Source organism: Furipterus horrens, unplaced genomic scaffold (genome assembly GCF_987537825.1).
Source record: "Furipterus horrens unplaced genomic scaffold, mFurHor1.1.pri manual_scaffold_9, whole genome shotgun sequence".
Classification (NCBI taxonomy): Eukaryota; Metazoa; Chordata; class Mammalia; order Chiroptera; family Furipteridae; genus Furipterus; species Furipterus horrens.
Genome location: NW_028327179.1, coordinates 43651526 through 43674132, shown reverse-complemented (window position 1 = coordinate 43674132; position 22607 = coordinate 43651526). Strand labels below are relative to the sequence as shown.

At 36.4% G+C, this 22607-nt stretch overlaps 1 protein-coding gene across 4 annotated transcripts in view; it reads right to left on the bottom strand.

The window, feature by feature from the left end:
- Positions 1-7987: 7987 nt before the first annotated feature.
- The window catches only part of CACNA2D1 (calcium voltage-gated channel auxiliary subunit alpha2delta 1), a 471141-nt gene continuing 456521 nt past the window's right edge, over positions 7988-22607 (bottom strand). For all 4 annotated transcript variants that reach the window (XM_090287282.1, XM_090287283.1, XM_090287284.1 and 1 more), the window contains one exon: positions 7988-12106. In XM_090287282.1, the coding sequence (XP_090143408.1) occupies positions 11990-12106 (117 nt within the window). In that variant the 3' untranslated portion in view covers positions 7988-11989. The remainder of the gene's footprint in view (positions 12107-22607) is intronic.

Sequence of the window (22607 nt, the reverse complement as noted above, 5' to 3'; positions counted from 1 at the left end):
TTTAATGTTTTAAAAATTTAATATAGTGATACCTTTCACCATTTCTATTGTTGAAAGGCATATCCTCTCCTGGCCATATTCCTGCCATGGACCTAGTTTTATATCTCTGTGACCCTTGTGGGGTCCTAAGTCCACCTTGTGTTTAAAGGTCAAGCTCCCTTGGCTTCTGAATCTTGAATGCTGGCTAATAGTCCTTGGAGGTCAGATTTTAGTCACCTTCTTCCCTCCTGTTTTCTACTGAAATTAATGGGAATCTCCTCAACTGCTCTTCTCTAACACACTTCTTGTTCTCTGTCCTGTAAAGTTCCCAATTGTAAGTCGGGAATTTTATTCCTTCCCCATAAGTTTCTGTTTCTGGTCCTCCTGATGGGCTAAGCGAGTTTCCTGCCTAACATGTTCTTCTTAGTGTTTGTAGATGTGCTTACTGTCCTTTATCAGCAACCCTTTGTTCTGTGTGGCGAGTTCCAGTCCAGAAAACCAAACCCTGCTCTATGACACCATGTAAAAATCATCTGTTCACTCCTCATTTCTTTTCTTTCCCAAAACTGTGAAACGTCAACTGAAAAAAGAGATGTAAACACCCCCTAGCCCCCCAGATGTTAGAGCATCCTACCAAGAATTAGAGCTATAGTCTAGATTTCTCCCCAATTGTCACCTTTCAAAAGGAAATTTTATTTAAGAATTCTGTTTTAATATAGGAGTTCTAAATAAGCTAATTTAAATGTTTCAAGAGAAATTAAACTAATTTATGTATTATCATATGTAGCAATTGTTTTAGCTACTGTTTTAAGACTATCAATATTATATAGAAATATATTTTAAAGCATATTAAACTTACTTTGAGTAATCCTCAACTAAAATTGGAAATTTAACTTGTAGGAAAATTCTGAACTACCTACATACATTTATAGAATACAATTAAGCATTTAATTGCATAAGTATATAACCACAGAGGCTTTGGCCATTTAATTAAATCATGTTTTTAAAAAAATTGAGTTCTATGAGGTTTTATATATTTTGGATATTAACTTCTTATCAATTGATACATGATTTGCAAAATATGTCTCCCATTTAATAGGTTGCATTTTCATTGTTTTAATGGTCTAAAATAGACCATTAAATGCAGAAGCATTTAAGTGTGATGTATAGTTCCATTTCTTGACTTTTGCTTTTATTTGTGCTTTTGGTGTATATCTAAAAAATTGTCTTCAAGGAGTTTTATGGTATCAGGTCTTATAGTTAAATCTTCAATCTATTTCAAGTTAATCTTTGTGAGTTTGTAAAATAGGAGTCCAATTTTTTTGTTCTGCATCTGTTTGTCCAGTTTTCCAACACTATTTGTTGAAGAGACTATCCTTTCCCAATTGGTGTTTTTGACTCCCTTATTAAATATTAGTTGACCATATATGTGGAGGTTTAATTCTGGTCTTTCTATTTTGTTCCATTGGTCTTTCTGTCTATTTTTATGCCAATGCCTTACTGTTTTGATTACTCTAGTTTTGTAGTATAGTCTGAAATAAAAAATGTGGTATCTCAGGCTTTGCACTTTTTCTCAGAATTGTTTTGGTGTTAGGGGTCTTTTGTGCTTTCATGTAATTTTTAGGATTGTTCTTTCTGTTTTTTTTTTTAAGTATATTTTATTGATTATGTTGTTACAGTAGTCCCAATTTTTTCCCCTTTGCTCCCCTCTGCCCAGTTCCCCCCTTCCCTCCAGCAATTCCACCCCCCTTAGTTCATGTCAATGGGTCGTGCATATAAGTTCTTTGGCTTCACCCTTTCCTATACTATTCTTAATACCCCCTGTCTATTTTGTATCAACTGATTATGCTTCTTAGTCCCTGCACCATTTCCCGATTTCTCCCCCTCCCCTCTCCCAGCTGATAACCCTCCAAATGATCCCCATACCCATGATTCTGTTCCTATTCTGGTTTGCTTCATTGGATTTTGTTTTTATTTTTTAGATTCAGTTGTTGATAGTAGTCAGTTGTCATTTTAGTGTTCATAGTTTTGATCTTCTTTTTATTAAGTAAGTCCCTTTGACATTTCATATAATAATGGCTTGTTGATGATGAACTTCTTTAGCTTCACCTTGTCTGGGAAGAACTTCATCTGCCCTTCCATTCCAAACGACGGCTTTGCTGGATAGAGTAATCTTGGTTGTAGGTTGCCTTTCATCACATTGAATACTGCTTGCCAGTCCCTTCCTGCCTGCAAAGTGTCCTCTGAGTAATCAGTTGATAGTCCTATAGGCATCCCCCTGTAGGCAACTCTCTGCCTCCCTCTTGCTGCCCCCAGGACTCCGTCTTTGTCTTTCACCTTTGGCATCTCATTGACGATGCGTCCTAGTGTGGTCCCCTCTGGGTTGAGCTTGCCAGGGACCCTCCATGTTTCTCAGACCTGTATATCCATCGCCTTCATAAAATTTGGGAAGTTTTCCTCATTTTTTTCAATTCTTGCTTCCTCATTCTGCATTGGTTGACTTTTTTTATTCCTTATGTTCCAAATCATTGATTTGAACCCCGGTATCCTTCCCTTCACCATTGGTTTTGTGTGGATTTTCCTTCGTTTCACTTATCATAGCCTTCCCTTCTTCTCTTATGCGTTTGCCATACTCAAGCATATCTGTCAAGCCTTTGAGCATATTTATTACCAGCGTTTTGAATTCTACATCTGTTAGGTTGTCCATCTCCTCATCTGTGAGGTTGGCTATCTCCTCGTCGCTTAGTTCTCCCACTGAAACCTTGATCCATTTCCCCTTTTGGGCTATACTTCTCTGTCTCCTCATTCTGACAGGCTCCTGTGTTTCTTTGCCTCTGTGTCCCAGGTAGAGCTGTCACTCCTGTTACATTGTAAGGGGCAGAGCCTCAGGGATTCGACAGTACAGGGAGACCTGTTCCACCACGTTGTGGTGCTGTGTGTCGGGGAGGGGTCCGAGAGGGAACAATGCCGCCAGCTCAGCACTTGCCCCTTTTCCAGGCACCTTTCCCACTTCTGCACAGGACTGGCTCCCCTCTAGCTGCTGCCCTGGCCATCGGTCCCAGAGTGGGTGGGTCTGTGGATGTTCTAAGACCATGGGGGCCCTTTAAACAAGCGGACTCTGCTGAGACTGGCAGTTTCTGCCTCCACCCCAACCCCCACTGGTCTGCACAGTCAGAAGCAATGAGGCTTGATTTTCCCTGGTGCTGGGTCCGTGAGCTGCAAGGTCTGGTGAGGAGCTGGGAATGCTCCCTACGTGTCCCTCTTGACTTTTTAAAATGCATGACTGTGCTTTTCGCTGGCCCACTGCTGCTGCTGCCACTGCTGCCACCACACCGCGTCTTCTCTACCCTGGCTCTGTCCTCCTACCTGTCTGTATTACAATTTCTTCTTTATATCTTTGTTTGCTGGACTTCTATGTAGTTTGATTTTCTGGAACTTCTGGTTGTTTCTAGTTTTGAGGTAGTTGTATTCCTTCTTAGTTGTGGAGGGAGAGGCAGCATGTCGGTCTATGCCTCCATCTTGGCCAGAAGTCTGTTCTTTCTCTTTTCTATGAGGAATGCCATTACTATTTTGTTGGGATTGCATTGAAGTTATAGATGGCTTTGAGAAATATAGACATTTTAACAGTATTAATTCTTTTCATCCATGAACACAAGATGTCTTCATTTGTATGTGTCTTTATTTCTTTCAGCAAAATTTTAAAGTTTTTATTGTACAACTATTCACTTCCTTGGGTAAAGTTATTCCTAGGTATTTCATTGTTTTTGTTGCTATTGTGAATGAATGAAGTAGTTTTTTAAAATTTCTTTTTCACATGTTTCATCCTTAGTGTATAGAAATGCAATAGATTTCTTTATATTGATTTTACATCCTACAATTTTAGTGAAATCATTGATTAGTTGCAGCAATTTTCTTGTGTAGTCTTTAGGGTTTTCTAGATACAAAATCATAACATTTGCAAATAATTATAGTTTTACTTCTTTCTTTATGTTTTGAATGCCTTTTGTTTTAGCCTTGCCTAACTGCTCTAGTTACGTCTTCTTGTACTCTTCTGAATAGATGCACTGAGAGTGGGCACACATATCTTGTTCCTGATGGTGGAGGATATGCTTTCAGTTTTTCTCTGTTGAGTAGGTGAGCTGTGGGTTTGTTATATATGGCCCTTATTATGTTGAAGTATGTAGTTCTGTACCAAGGTTGTTTTTTTTTTTTTTAATCAAGAAAGGAGGTTTCTATCATGTTATATTTTATCAAATGTATTTTCTGCAAATGAGATCCTAAGATTTTATTTTTCATTCTATTAATGTTGTGGATTACATTACTGATTTTAGTATCCTTGAATCCCAGGGGTAAATTCTACTTGGTCACGGTGTATACTCCTTTTAATGTTTTTAAATTTGGTTTGCTAATATTCTGGGGGGAATTTTTGCATATACATTCATCAAAGATGAATTTTATAACATTTAATTTATAATGTTACAAAGTTTTATAAAGTTGGATTTTTATAAAGTTTAATTTATAATATAATTAGAATTGTTACATGTCCCAGGCAGTGTAATGCAGCCTGATCTGATATTCTGAATTAGAGTTGGTCCTGTGTATCCATATTTATAGCAAAATAAACAAACAATTCCGTTAATAAAGACATATAAATTCAGTCAGTGTTGAGATTCATTATCCTGGCATACATATGCTCAGGCAGTACAAATCATATCCTCTCACCTTTGTATCCTCAGCACTGTACAAAAAGCTCATTCACAATATTAGTAAAGTGCAATCTCCCCCAGACTTGTCCCACCTTATCTCAACCCTGCCCCAAGCATTCTCCAATGTTCCCTAACTTGGGGAAATGAACCACTAGCCACAATATTAAATTTCAGAACCCTGGGGGTAATTATAATGTTTTTTCCTTTCTTTCAGAACAATGAGTGAATCATGAAGTCTTTCTTTTCCCTTCTAAATGTTTCTCAAGGCAGCCACTTTTCTCTAACTACTTTCCTATGCCAGTAAACAAAAGTTGCTCTTCTTGATGATAGTATCTTAATTGGTCTCCTTTCCTATTGGTGTTCATTTACCAAAAATCTACATTTCATTCAGGGTATTTTTCCTGAAACACAAGTCTGATAAGAGTGTTCTCTGCTTTAAAATCTTTGGCAGCTTCCAATTGCCTAAATACCCAATATGATCCAGAGAGGACTCCAGGTTCTGACCCTTTGTCACTCCAGCCTCATGTTCTATTTCATCTCTGGCTACTCATTACCCACCCTCAAGCCATACTGAACTTCTATTTAGCTACTTCCAGTTCCTTGAATGTACCTCTCAGTATTCACACCCTCTCCTCTATTTTTAACAGTAGTGCTACCTCCTTCCCTCAGCTCAGTCATGGCAGCCTTCTCTGGCCAGCTCATTCTGTCCAGACTACCCTACAGTAAGCTCCCATAATACTATTTATTTCCTATATCATAGCATTTACCTCATACTATTGTAAGTGTTTACTGACTTTTTTAATATTCACAGTCAATAGTTCCATAAGGGAAGGGACAATATTTTCAATCTTGTATAAGTTCTACTTCAAATAATTTAGTTAAATAAAGAATGAGTAAATGTTTTAAGTGACAAATGCTGCCAATATTAAGTTCTTAAAAGCTTCAGCCAAAAATGATGATCATGAAGACCAGGAAAATGACTGTGGTACCAATTCATAATACTGATGGATGGTGTTGTCGAATGCTTGCTCATTGCTGGGTCCTGTGCTGAGGGCTTACATTAAATATATCACTTAGTCATCGTGGCAACCCTATAATGTAATTACTTTTATACTATTTCATGGATAAAGAAACCGAGGCTTATAGCCATTATATAATTTGCCACGGTTCCAAAGTTATTAAGTGGTAAAGTAAGGTCCAAATCTAAGCAAAAGATTGCAGTTACTATTTGGCCTTCATAATGAGGGCTAGGGTAGTAGATACCACATTTATGAATTTTACATATCAGTATGATTTTAAAATTAATAAAAGTGATTGAAGCAACAGTAATAACTGACATGTTTGTTAACAATGTCATTATTTAAAAGTTATCAACTATTCCATAATTTCATAAAAGAAAGATTCCTTTTTCTTAAACTAAACAGTTAGAGAAGAGATAATACCTGGAAAAGAGCAGTCCTTCCCAATATAGGAAATTAGCAATCTTATTCAAACTTAGGTTCATTATACCTTGTTCTTATATGAAAGTGTTACAAGTAAACTTTCAAGACATGTTAGAGTCCTGAGATACTCAAAAACTATTATGATTATGATAAAGCATTAAAAAAATTGTCCACTTAAGAAAACTCAAATTTTGAAAAAAAATTTGTATGCATTTTGATAAATGTATTTAATGTATTAATAATAACAATTTAGTACATTGAGTCCCGGTTTACACTGAAAAAAATCAGAGGAATACAGGAATACAAAAACTGCCTAACCCATCATTACAATAAATATGTTGAAGAAGTATGTTAAATCTAGTACATTTGATACTGGCATATACTGAGTGGTTCTATTGATTTCATTATAATGGATATGAACCTACTTTAATGTGACATACTTACTAAATATGGCAAATTATATTGGTTTTCCAATTATGGAAGTAATGTTAAATTTCTCTCTTAAATATTTTTAAAAGTGAGTCAATGTACATAGAAAATAATAAAAAGTAGCACTGTTGATTGTATAACAATTCATAGAAAATTGTGTAGGTGCTCTGTGAATAGTTCCACTTTAAAATACCAAGTATTTGAGAATCAAAAAACGCCCAAGGCATTAAATTTATCAATATCTCTACAAGTCAGTAAAATTTTTCAGTTGTAGATCAAAACTAAGTTTAGAGATAATAATATGCCTTTCTGTACTAAAATTCTAAGGCCTGGTTGAGTATATTACAAACAGACTACCAAAATGTGTCTGTAGATGTACAAAGGAATAATTTAATTCTAGCTGTATGAGTCTAGAAAGTACTAGGGCTAGTGGGCAGCAGTGGATGTTTGACTTTTCTCTTTGTTTTAAATAGAGGTGTTTGGAATGTGCTTGCAGGCAGAGGGAAGTAAGCCTGCACAAAGGAAAGACTGAATATGCTTGAGAAAAGAGATTTGATGAAATGAGGTCCCTAGGGAAGACATGGGAGTGGCATGAAGATGATTGATAGAGGGAATGAGGCTTGAGGATTGATGGAGGAGATAAACTGGTACAGAATGGAGCCAGATGTTAAAAAAACAAATGTTATCTACCTTACACTTTTAAGTGGTTTTTTTCCTGTTAAAATGCCTTGATCAGAAACTGAGTAATCACCAACATTGATACCCACGTACCACATTCCTTCCACATATAGGTATTTTCGCTTTCTCATGGGAGTCCTCAGAAAGAAAAGAAGGCTTACATTATACTAGACTCCACGCTCTATAAGGTTTATTACTTCATTGTTAGATAAGCACAGGGCAGCAGGTGGCAAGCTGGCACCAATGTAAAAGGAACCTAACAGTTTTTTTGAAAAACTCTTCACAGTAGACTTAAACTCTTCACAGTTGACTTCATTGTCTTAGCTTGTATAAAATAGCAAGCAGAAATAATTAAATGCTCATCAGTAGTACTAAAATATATGCATAGGTCAGATATTCTAACATGTTTCATTCAAATTATTTTTCCCAGTTCTTTAAAGAAACATGGAAATATTTTTTCCCTAGGACTTTTGTTTCTCTTTACAATAGAAGTCCAAAGTCTGATTTAATAAGTTTCTAAATGACTAGATGGCAGAAACTCATGTGAGAAGGGGCAGAATGAAGAAGCTTCAAGTGCATTTATTTGTGAGTTGAGGTTTGTGATTGTAGAAGTACTTTGTATTCCCAACTTTTTATTTCCACTATCTAGAATTCTATCCACAGGAAAGCAGCTTTCTTAAAATATACTTATGACAGGGATCAACTAACTGTTTCTTTCAACTAGATTTTAAATAATTAAATAATCCAAACTGGTGACTTTAAATGATAAACTTTTATTCTGAATATACTGTTTTTGCACAAGATTTAACACAACATTTTTGGGGATTATAAATATTTTTATAACAGTATCATACAAATTTTTACAAAATGTTTTTATCAGGCTAGTTAATTTTCACAAAAGTGTCAAGAGAACATAATAAATGGGAGAAAATATCTTTTGTTCACAAAGCCACTTGGCCTTTTGCATGGATGCACACTGAGCATTTTAATAAAAGTATCCTAAAAAGCATGATCCAACAATCATACAGCACAACAAAAAAGAGAACTTTGTCAGGTCACACTGTAAACTCAGTTGGCATCTATACAAGACAGTATCCCATCAGTGTCAGAGGAATTTCTTCGAGTGAATTATCTGAGCTATGTAAGTAAGGTACATGAAATTACTGGTAAGGGTTGTCTAAGTCTTTGAAGTTCTGGAATTGTTTTCAACACTTGATACACTTGATTTATTGGTTTGCTCTTTATATAAATGCACACTGATTATTAGCAATATTAACATTCTGCTATGGGAAAACAACACAAGATCCAGATAATAATAAAATATTTGAAATTGTAAGTGAAATAATCATTCTATTCTACACTTAAAAAAATCACTACATCCATTTGTTTCACTGGATCAAAGTCTATACCTCTAGACATTTTAATGTTAACTAACGTGATCAGTGGAATAGTTTAAAGTTTTAAATTAAGGGACAGAATTTAAGCTTTGGTGGAGACAAAGATTTAAATAAGATGGAAAGATACAAGACAGCATCAAATAAGCAAGTAACACTTGGGTTGCAAAGGTCACTTAAAAGGGATACTGCCTATTTGAACCCAGTAAGGCCAGTTTTTAAGTTAATAAAAGGAATATTATAAGAAAACTTACAAATGGCAGCAACACTGTTTAGTTTTTTCCAAGTTAAGCAATAATGCCTCAAGCATTAGAAACATGAAAAAAGATCATACTAAAATTTTATAGGCCCAGGACCTAAAAATCTCTTCAATCAAACTTGCTATGTCATGTTAAAAACCTGTTACAAATATGGACCACGATTGGTGTTTGGCAGTAATGCTGGTTGTTCAAATGAAGAAAACCATTAATGCAAAATTTGCTCCTGTAACTCAACACCAATGCAAGACTTATTTGAATTTGTTTTAATGATACACTACATAAAGCTGCATGAGTATAGCAAAAATTAAATAAATGAAGAGTTTTAAAGCTTTTTTCTTGATCTCTTGTACTGTTTAGTCTTTGAAAATAAAAGTTTATAATATACTATAATTTAAGTTCTTCTTAATAATTAGAACTCACAGAAAAATCCTAAATTAAATAGAACAGTTCGATGGGGTGAGTGTTAATGTCTTATAAAATAGTAAGTATACTAAAGGTGTGAGGACTAGTATTAGGATTCAGAACAATTTTTAGAGTGCACATTCTTACCCAATTTATAATCATGTGGTTGTCCTAATATATTAGTTTATTGTATAGCAGAAAGTAAAGGATCATAGCAAGACCCATGCTTGTAAGTATATTTTGATGGCAAATGAAATCAAATAGGACCCTGCCAAGAGATGCCAAGTTTAACGGTGATTGATACCACGATAATGTAGTTGATGAATACATACTATTTCAGTGACATTAGCCATGAAAATATATTTAATAGGTTTTAATGATCATTTTAAGGTAGTTTGTTGTATGCTGGAAGCAATTGTTTTAATGTGTTGCTTATATACACAAACTAACATACTTTTATATTTTGATATCCCCTTCCCAACACTTTCATGATTTAAAATAGTCTAGCGAGAGTTAACAATAAGATTTAAATATTTAATTAACAAACAACATGATTTAAACATTGTTCCTAGAGTGAGAAGTTTCATATTTTTTTAAATCACTTTGGTGTTTTCTAAAATGTCAATACCAGTTACAAATGAGACTACAAAATCACAACAATACATTAGAAATGGTAACTGATGTTAACTCTTAGAACAGTTGGCAAAGTGAATCCATTCCCTCACTCCCTATTTTTAAATGAAAAATATTTTAAGTAAGGAAATGTATGCAAATGGTACCTAGGGTATATTGGCAGTTGGAGGGAATTACAAATGTATACAAAGCTAAAGACAAAACAAATATATCTTTTAAGCTATGCTAAAGAATTGGTTATATGTTTGATATGTGAGCATATTAAATCATGCTGGACAATGTTAATAAGATTTTGACTTAAAAAGGATATATAAGAAAATTTCCAGCATATGCACAAACCAATATTTGGCATGTTAAAAAAAACCCAAATGCATTTTACCATAAAAAAATATCTGCATACTTCCAGCCTTCAGCAGAATTATTCACTACAACTAGAGTTACACATTCATAATTTTTACTCTTTCTTCAAATACTGTTTACCCCTGAAAGTAAGTTTTAAAAGCATAAATAATATTCTGCTTCCATATTAATCTATAATGAAATATCTGATTCACTATGCTAACCATTTTTACCAATGAGGCTGTATAAAAACAATTTTGATTATTCATAATCAAGTATTCAAGTGCATACATATAGATTCAAGGTTTCCTATTTGTTCAGATTATTGTAAAACCCTCATCAATCTGCATGGAAATTTTGGTCAAGTGATCATACCATTTAAAATGGAGGGAAAAGCAGCAGCAGCAGCAGAAATTTTTGGATTGTACATGCCACTATTCAAACGAACAAAGAGGAAACCTAGGATGAATCTTCATTGAGAACATATATGTACTTTTCAAAAAATAAATGTGTCAAATCTGATTTATGTACGTAAAATATCTGTACATAGGTTTTCAGGCAAAAGCATGAATCTGTATAAAATCTGTTAATTCCCATTTCACCATTTATCTAACCCAATCATTCAGCATTTACATTGCACAGTATATTCAGAGTAGCTTTACAACATGTTTGAAGATGACTTAAGTGCATCACACTGCAAGGTTCGGATTCTTACATGACAGTAATGTCACTCATTTAACTTTTCAGTGGACTATACTCTACAGTAAGAGAAAAACAAACTAAAAGTTAAAATAGCAGCAGCATCATGCAAAATACCCTTGGTAACCAGAGTTCATTTATCACAAGAAAAAACATTTTCCCCTCCCCCCAACAAGCTTTTCTTAGAGCATTTTGAAATACCTGGCTAGCACTACATAACTTTACTGTGAACAAAAGGAACATTACATTGAAGCACTTATTAAGGGCTTACATTTATGAGGAAATATGTCACATATTCATATTTCACCCTCAAGCACCTTTAGTTTAATAATTTCTTAGTTATTATTTTCAAACAACCAATTTATTACCCTACCAAAACTTAATTGGTCATCATTTGTATTATATTTTTGGCAGAGAAGCCATTCTTCATAAGGCATTTTATTCATGGCAATTTTTTAATAGAAAATTGGCCAATATTTCTATTTCAGCAGGTTATATCAATGTTAAACCTCCCCTCCCTCGCTCTATATATTTCAGTAATAACTACTCAAAACAGGAAATAATTTTTAAAAGAAGAATAACTGAATGCCAACAAAGAAAGAAAAAAAAGAAAAGAAGCCTCTTTTCCCCTAGGGATTTTCTTGGTAAAAGAACAAGGATTACAGTAAATCAAAATTCTAGGTCAAGATCAAGACAATTTGTATAATTCTTAAACAGCTGTATGGGGAGCCCTTTTACAATTAATTACATACAATGCAACAACAAACTCTCAAATTTTCCAGTAGAGCACATATAAAATTTTGCTTTGATGTTATACATGGATGATGCAACATTCACACAAGTTTAAGGATCTGGCACCCTGACATGCAGCCAGTGGGTGCCTTAGGAGTCTGAGCCTTAGATTTATGCCATAAAATGGGCCCAGCTAATGTTCTGCTGATTCCATGGTTGACCCTATGTTAATGCATTTGAGGGCTCATGTTTTGGCAGGGTTTGGAGTTTAATTATGCAGATTTGGTTTTGGAAGGTCATAACTGGCAGTGCCTGATGCCAGATAAAAGCCAGAGAAGGACAAACTGGATTCCAATGATGGACCACAGGGAGGGATTTAATCCAGAAACGCCACCGCAGTCGGTATAATCCTCCTGTTGGGAAGTAAAGGAAAAAGAAAAATCCTGAAAAATATTTGGTAAGACATTTCTCAGGTTTAGTCCACTTCTGAACTCACCTTATAAAATTGCTTTCATTTGAATCCAAATAAATTACATTCTCCTATATTTTACTCTTCAATGACTTTGGATAAAGCAATTTCCCTAGTACCATTTAGAATGCTTTATAATTTCATTGTAGATTTTGATGATAATAAAAGGAAATATTTTAACAGTGAATGCTGTTTTGAGTAATAAACCAATTTCTAAATTTAAAAAAATCTTTCATAGGACCAAATATTCCTATATATATTTATAAATGCAAGAAGTAAAAATAAAATTTAATAGTATATTTTAAAATTCCCATGAATTATGATATTAGCAATTATGCTCAATTAGGCAAATTTTTGATGGGTAAAATAAATAAATTTGAGAAGTGAACTTCTACTTTCTATATGCCTTATATCTAGTTTCAAAAGTGAACATATAATACGGCACATGCAGCATCTGGACCTTCACCAAGAATTAAAATAAAATGAAGAATAATGTATTTGAACCATAAATGAAAGTACACTCTGAAAACATCCTAAAAAAGGAGCTAAGCTATCAAGTTTTGTTTAGAAAATCATGAATGTAATAAATGTACTCATTGGATTGCCCAAGGTCTAGTAGTGGCTCATTATGTTCCCTACAAATGCAAAATTATTATTTATCTTTTATTCCTAGGCTCTATATTCTGTAACACTTTCTATATCCTTTAATTCCCCCTAATATATTGAATTTAATAGAAAACCCTCATTTCTAATTATTTTTCTAAACCTTTCATCTTCCAATAATCAAAATAAGTTATGTAAGTAAATAAATATTCTATTTGGAATAATTATATAAAGACTCTGAACTCCCAGAGAATAGAACATTTGACTCTTTTTGCTCACTCGGGTTTACTAACAGTGCCTGCCACCCAGTATAAGTACAATTTCTTTTGTGAATTGTATTTTAAGGTAGCAGATTTCTATTTGGTTGTTTGTTCATGTGAAGTCTTGAGGAAAAAACAATTAAGGAAAATTTCAGTTTTCAAAGATATGCTCTAAATTGAAAGAATCATTAAAAAATTATCAATTCTTAGTCCTCATCCTATTTGACTTTTCAGGAGCATTTGACAATGTACAATAAATAGTCTCTCCTTGAAATATTTTCTTCTGCATCTTTTCTCCACACTTGTTTGTGGTTCATCTTACTCTCTTTGGCTTGACTTTGTTCTCTTCATGATCTCTACATGTGATATTTTTTCCAGGAGTTAGTTCTCTTAGTTTCTTCTTTATTTATACTTTCTTCCTAGGTGGTTTCATCCAGTCCTATAGCTTTAAACACATTTGTTGATTGCTCATACTTTTATTGATTTTAATATGAAAACTGCTTTTTGTTTTCAAAATTCACCTTTACTGAGTTATAATTAACAAATAAAATTGTTAGATATTTAAAATGTACATTGTGGTAACTTGATATATATTATGAAAGGATTGCCCCATCAAGATAATTAACATCTATCCCTCACATATTTATTAATTTTTTTCCTTTGGTGAAAATGTTTACTCTCTACTCCCTTAGCATTTTTCAATTTTACAGTTATCAACATAGTCATCAATTTTAGTCACCATGTTTTATTAGATTATCAGGCCTTACCCTTTTTACCAACCTCTCCCCATTTCCCCCAGCCCCCGGCAACCACTTTGTCTATATGAGGTTTTTGTTTTTGTTTTTAGATTCCATATATAATACCCTTCAGTATTTGTCTTTCTCTGTCTGGTCTGTTTCACTTAGCCTAATGTCTCCAAGGTCCATCCATGTTTTTGCAAATGGCAAGATTTGATTTTTTAATGGCTGAATAAAATTCCATTATTTATATAAAATTTTAGGTTTTCATATCTTGGCTATTAAAAATAATGATGCACTGAACATGGGAGTGCATATATCTTTTCCAGTTAGTGTTTTCATTTTCTTTGGATAAATACCTAAAAGTGAAATTTCTAAATAATATGATAGTTCTATTTAATTTTTTGAGGAACCTCCATACTCTTTCTCCATAGTGGCTGTACGTATGTACATTCCCATCAACAATGAACAAGGCTTCTTTTTTCTCTACATCCTTGCCAGCATTTATTTCTTCTTTTTGACAATAGTTGTTCTAACAGGTATGAGGTAATTTTCACTGTGGTTTTGATTTGTATCTCATAATGATTAGTGATGTTAAGCATCTTTTCATGTGCCTGTTTGCCATCTGTATATCTTATAAGGAAAATTGTCTATTCAGAGCCTCTGCCCATTTTAATTGGATTATTTAATTTTTGATACTGAGTTTTATGAGTTCTTTATATATTCTGGATACTGGCCTCTTATCAGATATATGATTTGTAAATATTTCTTCTTATTCATTAGATTGCCTTCTAATTTTTTTTTTTTGTTTGTTTGTTCCCTTTGCTGTGCAGAATTGTTTAAGTATGACGTAGTCCCATTTGTTTATCTGAGTTGGTGGGATTTTGTTTGTGTGCATAATGTAAGATAGTGGTCTAGTTTCATTATTTGGATATGGCTGTTCAGTTTTCCCAGCACCATTTACTAAAGAAACTAATTATTTCGCAGTGTATATTATATGCTCCTTTGTCATAATTAACTCACCACATCTGCATGGGTTTATTTCTGGGCTCTCTTATTTTGTTTAGTTGTTCTATGTGGCATTTTTATGATACTACTATACTGTTTTGACTACTATAGTTGTGTAATATAGTTTGAAAGCAAGAAGTGTGAAGCCTTTACCTTTGGTCTTTCTCAAGATTGCTTTCGCTACTTGAGATTCTTGTAGTTTCATGTATATTATAGGATTATTTGTTCTATTTCTGTGAAACATGCCATTGGAATTTTGATAGGTAGGCACTGAGTCTGTTGATTGCTTTGGGCGGTATGGACACATTAACAATATTATTTCTTCTAATCTATAAACACAAAATATAGTTCCATTTATTTGTGTCTTCAGTTTCTTTCATTAATGTCTTTTAGTTTTCAGTGTATAGGTCTGTCATCTTCATGGTTAAATTTATTCATCAGTATTTTATTCTTTTTGATACAATTATAAGTGGAATTATTTTCTTGATTTTTCTTTTTGGAAGTTCTATATTAGTGTATAGAAATGCAACTGACTTTTGTATATTGACTCGTATCTTGAAATTTTATTATATTTGTTTTCAAATTCTAACAGTTTTGTGGTGGTCTTTAGGAAAATCTATATATAAGACCATATCATATGCAAATAAAGACAGTTTTACCTCTTGCTTTCCAATTCGGATGCCTTTTATTTCTTTTCATCGCCAGATTGCTTTGTCTAGAACTCCTAGTACTATTCTTGAATAGCAGTGGCAAGAGTAGGCATCCTTGTCTTGTCCCTGATCTTAGAGGAAAAGGTTTCAGCTTTTTACCATTGAGTAAGACGTTATTAGCTGTGGGATTGTCAGGTATGGCTGTTATTATGGTGAGATATGCACCCTCAATACCATCATTGTTGAGAGTTTGACCAAAATACATGTTAACTTTGATAAATACTTCTTGTGCATTTGTTAAATTATCATGTGATTTTTATCCTTCAATTTGTTAATGTGGTATATTATATTGATTGATTTGCAGTTGTTAAACCATCCCTGCATTCCTGGAATAAATCCCATTTGATCATTGTATATATTATTTTTAATGTGTTGTTGAATTTAGTTTGTTGAGGATATTTACATCTATGTTCACCAAGAATATTGGTCTTCATTTTCTTTTTTGTAGTCTCATTGTCTGGTTTTGGTATTATGTTAAGCCTGGCCTTGTAAAATGAGTTTAGAAGTATTCCCTCCTCTCTAACTTTTGGAAAGATTTGAGGATTGGTATTGATTCTTTTTAAGTGTTTGGTAGAATTCACCAGTGAAACCATCATCTGTCGTAGACTTCTGTTTTTTGGGAGGTTTTTGATAGTGATTGAATCTGTTTACTAGTAATTTGCTTAAATTTTATATTTCTTCATGATTTAGTCTTCATAGGCGGTGTTTCTAGGAATTTATCCATTTCTTCTATGTTGTCCACATTTTTTGACATATAATTGTTCACAGGTATCTCTTTGATCCTTATATTTCTTTGATATCAATTATAACATCTCCTTTTTCATTTCTAATTTTGAGTCCTCTTTTTTTTCTTGAAAAGTCCAACTAAAGGTTTGTCTATTTTTATTATTTTTCTCAAAAAAACCCAGCTTATTGTTTCATTAATCTTTTCTATTGTCTTTTTTTAGTCTCTATTTCATTACTTCTGCTATGATTATTGTTATTCTCTGTCTTCTACTACCATTGTGATTACTTTGTCTTTTTCTAAATACTAGAGGTGTAAATTTAGGTTTCTTATTTGAGATTATTTTTTAATTCTTATTGCAGGTGTTTATCACCATACAGTTTCCTTTTAGAAGTACTTTGCTACTTCCCATAGTTTTGGTATGTTTTATTTCCATTTCCATTTGTCTCAAGACATTTTAAAAATTTCTCCTTTAATTTCATCTTTAAACTGTACTTTTTAGTAGCATGTTGCTTAATCTTCACACATTTGTGAATTTTCCAGTCTTTTTCCATGTAATTGATTTCTAGTGTCAGCAAGTTGTGGGCAGAAAAGATGTTTGATATAATATCTTCTTGATATAATCTTTTTAAATTTATTAATATTTCTGTTATGGCATAAAATATGTTCTGTCATGGAGAATGTTCCACATGTACTTTAGAAATGTTTTGTTTCTTAAGTTCTTCTGCTCTAACTAGTTATTTAAGTCCCAAGTTTTCTCACTGATTTTCTGTTAGATGGTTTATCTATTAATAAAAGAGGAGATTAAGTCCCCTACTGTAATTGTATGGATATTTCTCCCTGTTGATCTGTTAATATGTGATTGATATATTTGGGTGCTTCTATGTTGACACATTAAATACAAATGTTATGTCCTCTTGTTAAATGACTCCTTTATAATGATTTTGTCTCTTATTACAGTTTTTCTCTGAAAGTCTTATTTTGTTTAAGAAAAGCTATGCAAGTTTCCTTTGGTTTCGTTTTCATGGAATATCTTTTTCCATTCCTTCACTTTCATTCTGTGTGTGTCCTTAAAGCTGAAATATGTTTCTTGTATGAAGCTTATAATTAAGTATTGTTTATTTTTTATCCATTAAGTCAATTTATGTCTTTCAATTGGGTAATTTAGTCCATTTACATTTAAAGTAATTATTGATAGGTATGAACCATTTTGTTAATTGTTTTCTGGCTGCTTCAAATTCCTTTGTTTCTTTATCTTCTCTTGCTTTCTTTCTTTGCAATTTGATGTTTTCTTGTAATGATATGTTTAGATCCTTTTCCCTTTATCTTTTGTGTATCTAGTATACGTTTTTGCTTTGTTGTTACCAATGACTACATAAAACATCTTATAGCACTGTATTTTAAGCTGGTAACATCTTAAGATTGAATGCATTCTAAAGCTCTACATTTTTACTTTCTCCCCACCACATTTAGCTTTAGATGCCACAATTGACACATCTTATCTTGAATAATCATTAATTGTATTATAGTTATTTTCACTACATTTTTGAACCAAAATCTATTATTTACAGGCAAAATTTCAAAGCACATCATGTAAATTATCTCAACTGTTTCTCATGGATGCTCTATGAAGTAGATATTGTGTCCAGATCTTACAGGGAATGCCAGGTTCAGAAAAATAAGCCATTTGCCCGTGAGCACACTGCTAAGAAGACAAGCCATAACATCAGAATCAGTTTCACACACAAGGATAAACTCTTAACAATTATATTAGATATATAAATGATTAGTTCACCACCATTATAATATTAGATTTGGAATTTAACTATATATTTACCTTTATCACGGAGAATTATACTTTCATATGTTTTCCTATTACTAATTAACACTGTTTTGCTTTCTGTTTAGGGAAGTATCTAACATTTCTTGTTAAGGCAAGTCTATTCTTGAGATATTTTAGTCTGTGGTTTTCTTTTCTTGTAATGACTTTTTCTGATTTTGGTATCAGGGTGATGCTGCCTCCTACAATTTGTGTGGCATCTTTGGATTCCTCTTATTTGTATTCTTTGCGCATCCTGGAAGTGGAGGTGTGTTTCTTTCCCCAAGCTAGGTAAATATTTAGCCATTATCTCATCAAATAAGTTTTCTGCTTCATTCTGTCTCTCTTCTTCCAGGATGTTTTCTCTTAAGTTCCAATTGGATCTTGACTATTTTCCATTCTTTTTTCATTTTGCTCCTAAAATTAGATGAACCCAGTGCCCTGTTTTTGAGTTTACTGATCCTTTCTTTCTTCTAATTGATCCAGTCTTCTATTGAACGTGTGTCTATTGAATTTTTTTGGTACAGTTAACATATTCTTTAGCTTTGTGACCTCTATTTGGTACTGTCATATTTTCTACATCTTTTTTGAAATTCTCAGTTCATGCATTTTTCTTCTGACCTTGTTGGGCATTTTTATGACCATTACTTTGAATTCTTTATGGTTAATCACTCTTCTGTTTTGTTAAGGTCTGTTGTGAAATTTTATCTTGTTACTTCGTTTAGAATATATTTTCTGTTTCTTCATTTTTCTTGTTTCTCTGTGTTGATTTCTGAACATTAGATAAATAGCCACCTCTCTAAATCTTGAAGTGGATATTTCTTAAGTGACTTCCAGTAACTGGGGTCTGCAAATGCCTGACCTTGTCCCTGGAGGACATATCGGTCAGAATCTACATGCAGGCTGATTGGAGGCTGAAGCAAAAGTAAACAGCTTTAAAGTATGCAAATAGATGCCTTTCAGGGATAGGCTTGGAGATGAGCATTTCCATCAGCTCCCTCTGCACTGAGCTCTGCAAGGGTAACTGGTTAAGAACTGATTGTTTGCTACAGTCCTGTAACACCTGTGAAGGCCAAGCTAGCTGGCCACCAGAGCCCAGTGATAAAGTGGTGTATCCTTAAAGTGGCAGCTCACAAGTGAAGATGCCAGGTATGTTCAAAAGTCTTCTCAAGGTGACACCAGATACTTGGCATGGGTCAGAGGATGAACGTGGAGGCAATGCCTACTGCGCGCCACCCTATAGGGATGATCACAGTCGGCCCCTTAAAGGTGTGCTAAGTTAGAAGACTTACCCTCAGGCAAAAAAGGTCTTAAAGTAAATGGTCTGACAGGGAAAGACTGGGAGTAAGGCATTTATGACTACTCCCTGCTCTCTGGGCCCTGGGAGGATACTCAATGGGCCCATTAAGTACTGTTTCTTTCTTTGAGTCTCATGGATGCAATCCCCTAATGACTTTGAGAGCTGGGTGCTTTGGGAGCCCATCCCTCAGAAGTCCTAAAAATTGGGGTCTGTAACATGGGGGGGCTGGCCAGAGAACGGATGGTCTGTAAAAGGATCCTGCCCGAGGCAACAGTGAACAAGCCAGTGCCAGGGTGCATTGCCCTGGCAACTGAGCAGTGTGAGCCCGGGTGGGATACGGCAGAAGGAACTTGCACAAAGTGTGTGCACCAGGCTAGCGAAATGTTTGGTCAAGGGTAAAAAACCCTCTCACGTGCTTCTGGCTGCCTGGAATTTTGGGCCAGGATTTTAAAACGGAGCGCGCGCAGAAACTCGTTCTTTCCTTCCGTTCCACTTGCCTGGGCTGATGGGCCCTGGAGACCCCATGGTCTGACAAGCCCCCGGCCCCTCTTCCCCACTTGTGAAGCCGCTGTAGCACTGGCGACTGCCATTGTGTGACTCTGGCCAGGCAAATGAATGCACTGGCTAGCCCACGGCTGGAGGCACAGGGTGCAAGTCTTGGAGGAGTGGGCAAAGGGTAACGGTGTGAGTAGGGTGCTGGTGCACATAACCTCCAAAGGTCACCTGCGGCTCAGCTGTGATCAGGAAACAGCTGAGACTCGTGCATTTCCCAAAGATGGTGTTTTTAAATAGGTGCAGCCTTAAACTGATTTGGCAGAGGGTAGAGGAGTTATTTGCCTTTTGACGTTTTAAAGAGAATGGGTTTTGAGTCAGAAGCCTGTTATTCTTCCAAAATTGTATAACCTTTAAATAAAAATTTTTCCTTTTTTACCCAACCTCTGCCTCCGGAGTTTATGGGCAGCCAGGAGTAGAACCCCACGTGGCTATACAGTAACAGTGCTAGATGTTCAGTCTAAAGCATTCACCCTTCAGGGTGAACCTGGGAATGGAGTTCCATCCTGGTTTTACAGTGATGTGCCAGATGTGGGGTTTCTGGTGATAGCCTGTCTCAGCCTTTCCTACCCATTTCAATGTTTGCATTTTCTTGTTCATGCAATGTGTAGGGGTCACCTAGCTGCCTTTCTTTCCCAGGGGATTTCTGTCTACAGGTGTAGGTTTGGTGTGTCTGGGTGTCTTGGGCCCTGTTCTGTCACCACATTGGACCAGAAGCTCAATAACTCACATTTTTATATCTTTGGTCCTGAATTCTCTGATCTCCACATTTATTGATCTCCACCACTTCTGCTCTTATGTTTTTTTTGGAAAGATCTCAAGCTTGCCCCAAAACATTTTTATTTTTAATGACACTTTTTGGAGAAATAGATCAGGTCAAAGACATCAAGTCATCTGTGTTTCCTCCCCTTTTCTCAAATTGAATCCATCAGCATCCTTCGGCATGTTTTCTTAACTCTAGCTTCAAAATACATCCATCTGCCCCTCCTGTATTCATGTCACCTCTCCTATCACTTGTTCTGCTCCAGTAACACCTGCTCACTCTGCCATGTGCTGATTGTCGCAGGGCTTTCACATTTGCTCTTCTTTTTGGTAGGGTTACCAGATAAAAATCAGGGTTCTCAGTTACATTTGAATTTCAGATTTTAAAAACTCCATTATTTTGTACTTTAGACTTATCTCAAATATTGCAAAAGTAGATGTACAGTATGTACCGGATAAATAAATAGTAGGTAGTCAGTGAAGTTAACATATATATCGACTGGTTAGAAACACTACAGACATAAAATACTAACTTAAAGGCTTAATTGTCATTTTACCAGGAGGCTCTCCCAAGTTCTAGTTAAGTAGTAATTTGATGGAACATAAAATTAGAACACAAGGAGGGAAGATGGCGGAGGAGTGAGGAGAGGTTGCGGTTTTAGGCTCCGGAGACCCGTCTGCAGTTTGGACTAATTGCAGACAGAACATCTCAGTGTGCAGCTGGACATTGGCGGGAGTTGAGCCAAGGCACTGCTGGAATAGAGAAAATCCATCTGGGAACAACCTGTTTAGTGAGGATAGCGGAGAAAAAGGGGACAAAATGGGATTCCTGACTGGGGCGGCTGCCCGGGCTGCATCGGGAAGCACACAAAGGATTTTTGGCGACCACAGGCTGCCCCGGAGAGGAGTCAGGTGGAGAGTGGACCTCTGCGCGCTGGCAGAGACAGGATTCGACCAAGTGGCCTTGGTGCTGAAGGACAGGAGACAGCGTGCTGCCGGGCAAGTGAGAACATGATTCTCCTTTATATTTTTCTCTAGTAGATGGTGGAGAGGGGAGGAAAGTTTGGGGGTGGTAGGCCGTTCTGGAGGAGCCCAGGCACAGAGGCGCGCTCATCCACTCCCCAACCCTACCCTTGGGTCGCCGGGGCGCACATAGGGAAGTGCTCTCACTCACTGGCCCAGGTGCGCGGGGCCGTGAGTCCAGGCGTCCCTCGGACACTCCCCAACGGACATAAGATCAGTGCCCCTACGGGCACAGGGAGGGCCCACTGAACAGGCAGAGAACCGTGCACAGACACCCCTAGACAGCTCCCGTGGGCGCCGGGCCCCAGGCCCGAACTCAGACCACTAGCGCAGGCTCTGTTCGCCCGCCCAGATGGGTGAGGGAAGGCGGGCGGCTGCAGCACAGGAACAGCGGGAGGAGGCGACCCACGGACGCTCGCTTCCACTGAGCACAAGTGTCCGGGGCCCCGCCCTAAGAGGCGAGAGACCAACTGCCGGAGCTCGGCTCAGCGGGACTGAGGGCACGGGGCGGCGCGCTAGCTCGAAAGCACCTCAGCCCGGGGTCAGTGGGCGCCAATCCCAGGGAAAGCTCTCGGGCCGCCCACGAGTGCAGGGACACGTGCAGGGGCACCTCGGCGTGAACGCGGAACCACCGCGGCCCGGCAACAACAGGAGCCAATCCCGGGGAAAGCGCTCGGGCCGCCCGCGCGGGCAGGGATGCGCGCAGGGACACCTCGGCGCGAACGGGGAACCACCGCGGCCCTGCAGCAGTGGGTTCCAACTGCGGGGCAAACTCTCGGGCTGCCCGAGCGCGCAGGGGCTCGCGCGCAAGGGCACCTCAACTGGCTCCAGCGGGCAGCAAGGGAGCGCGCATCATAGCGGCAACCGGGGGCGCACACCAGTCCTGCAAAAAACAAGAACCTCTGACCTGCCACACTAGACCAGCTGCGGACCCAGAAAAAGAAGGC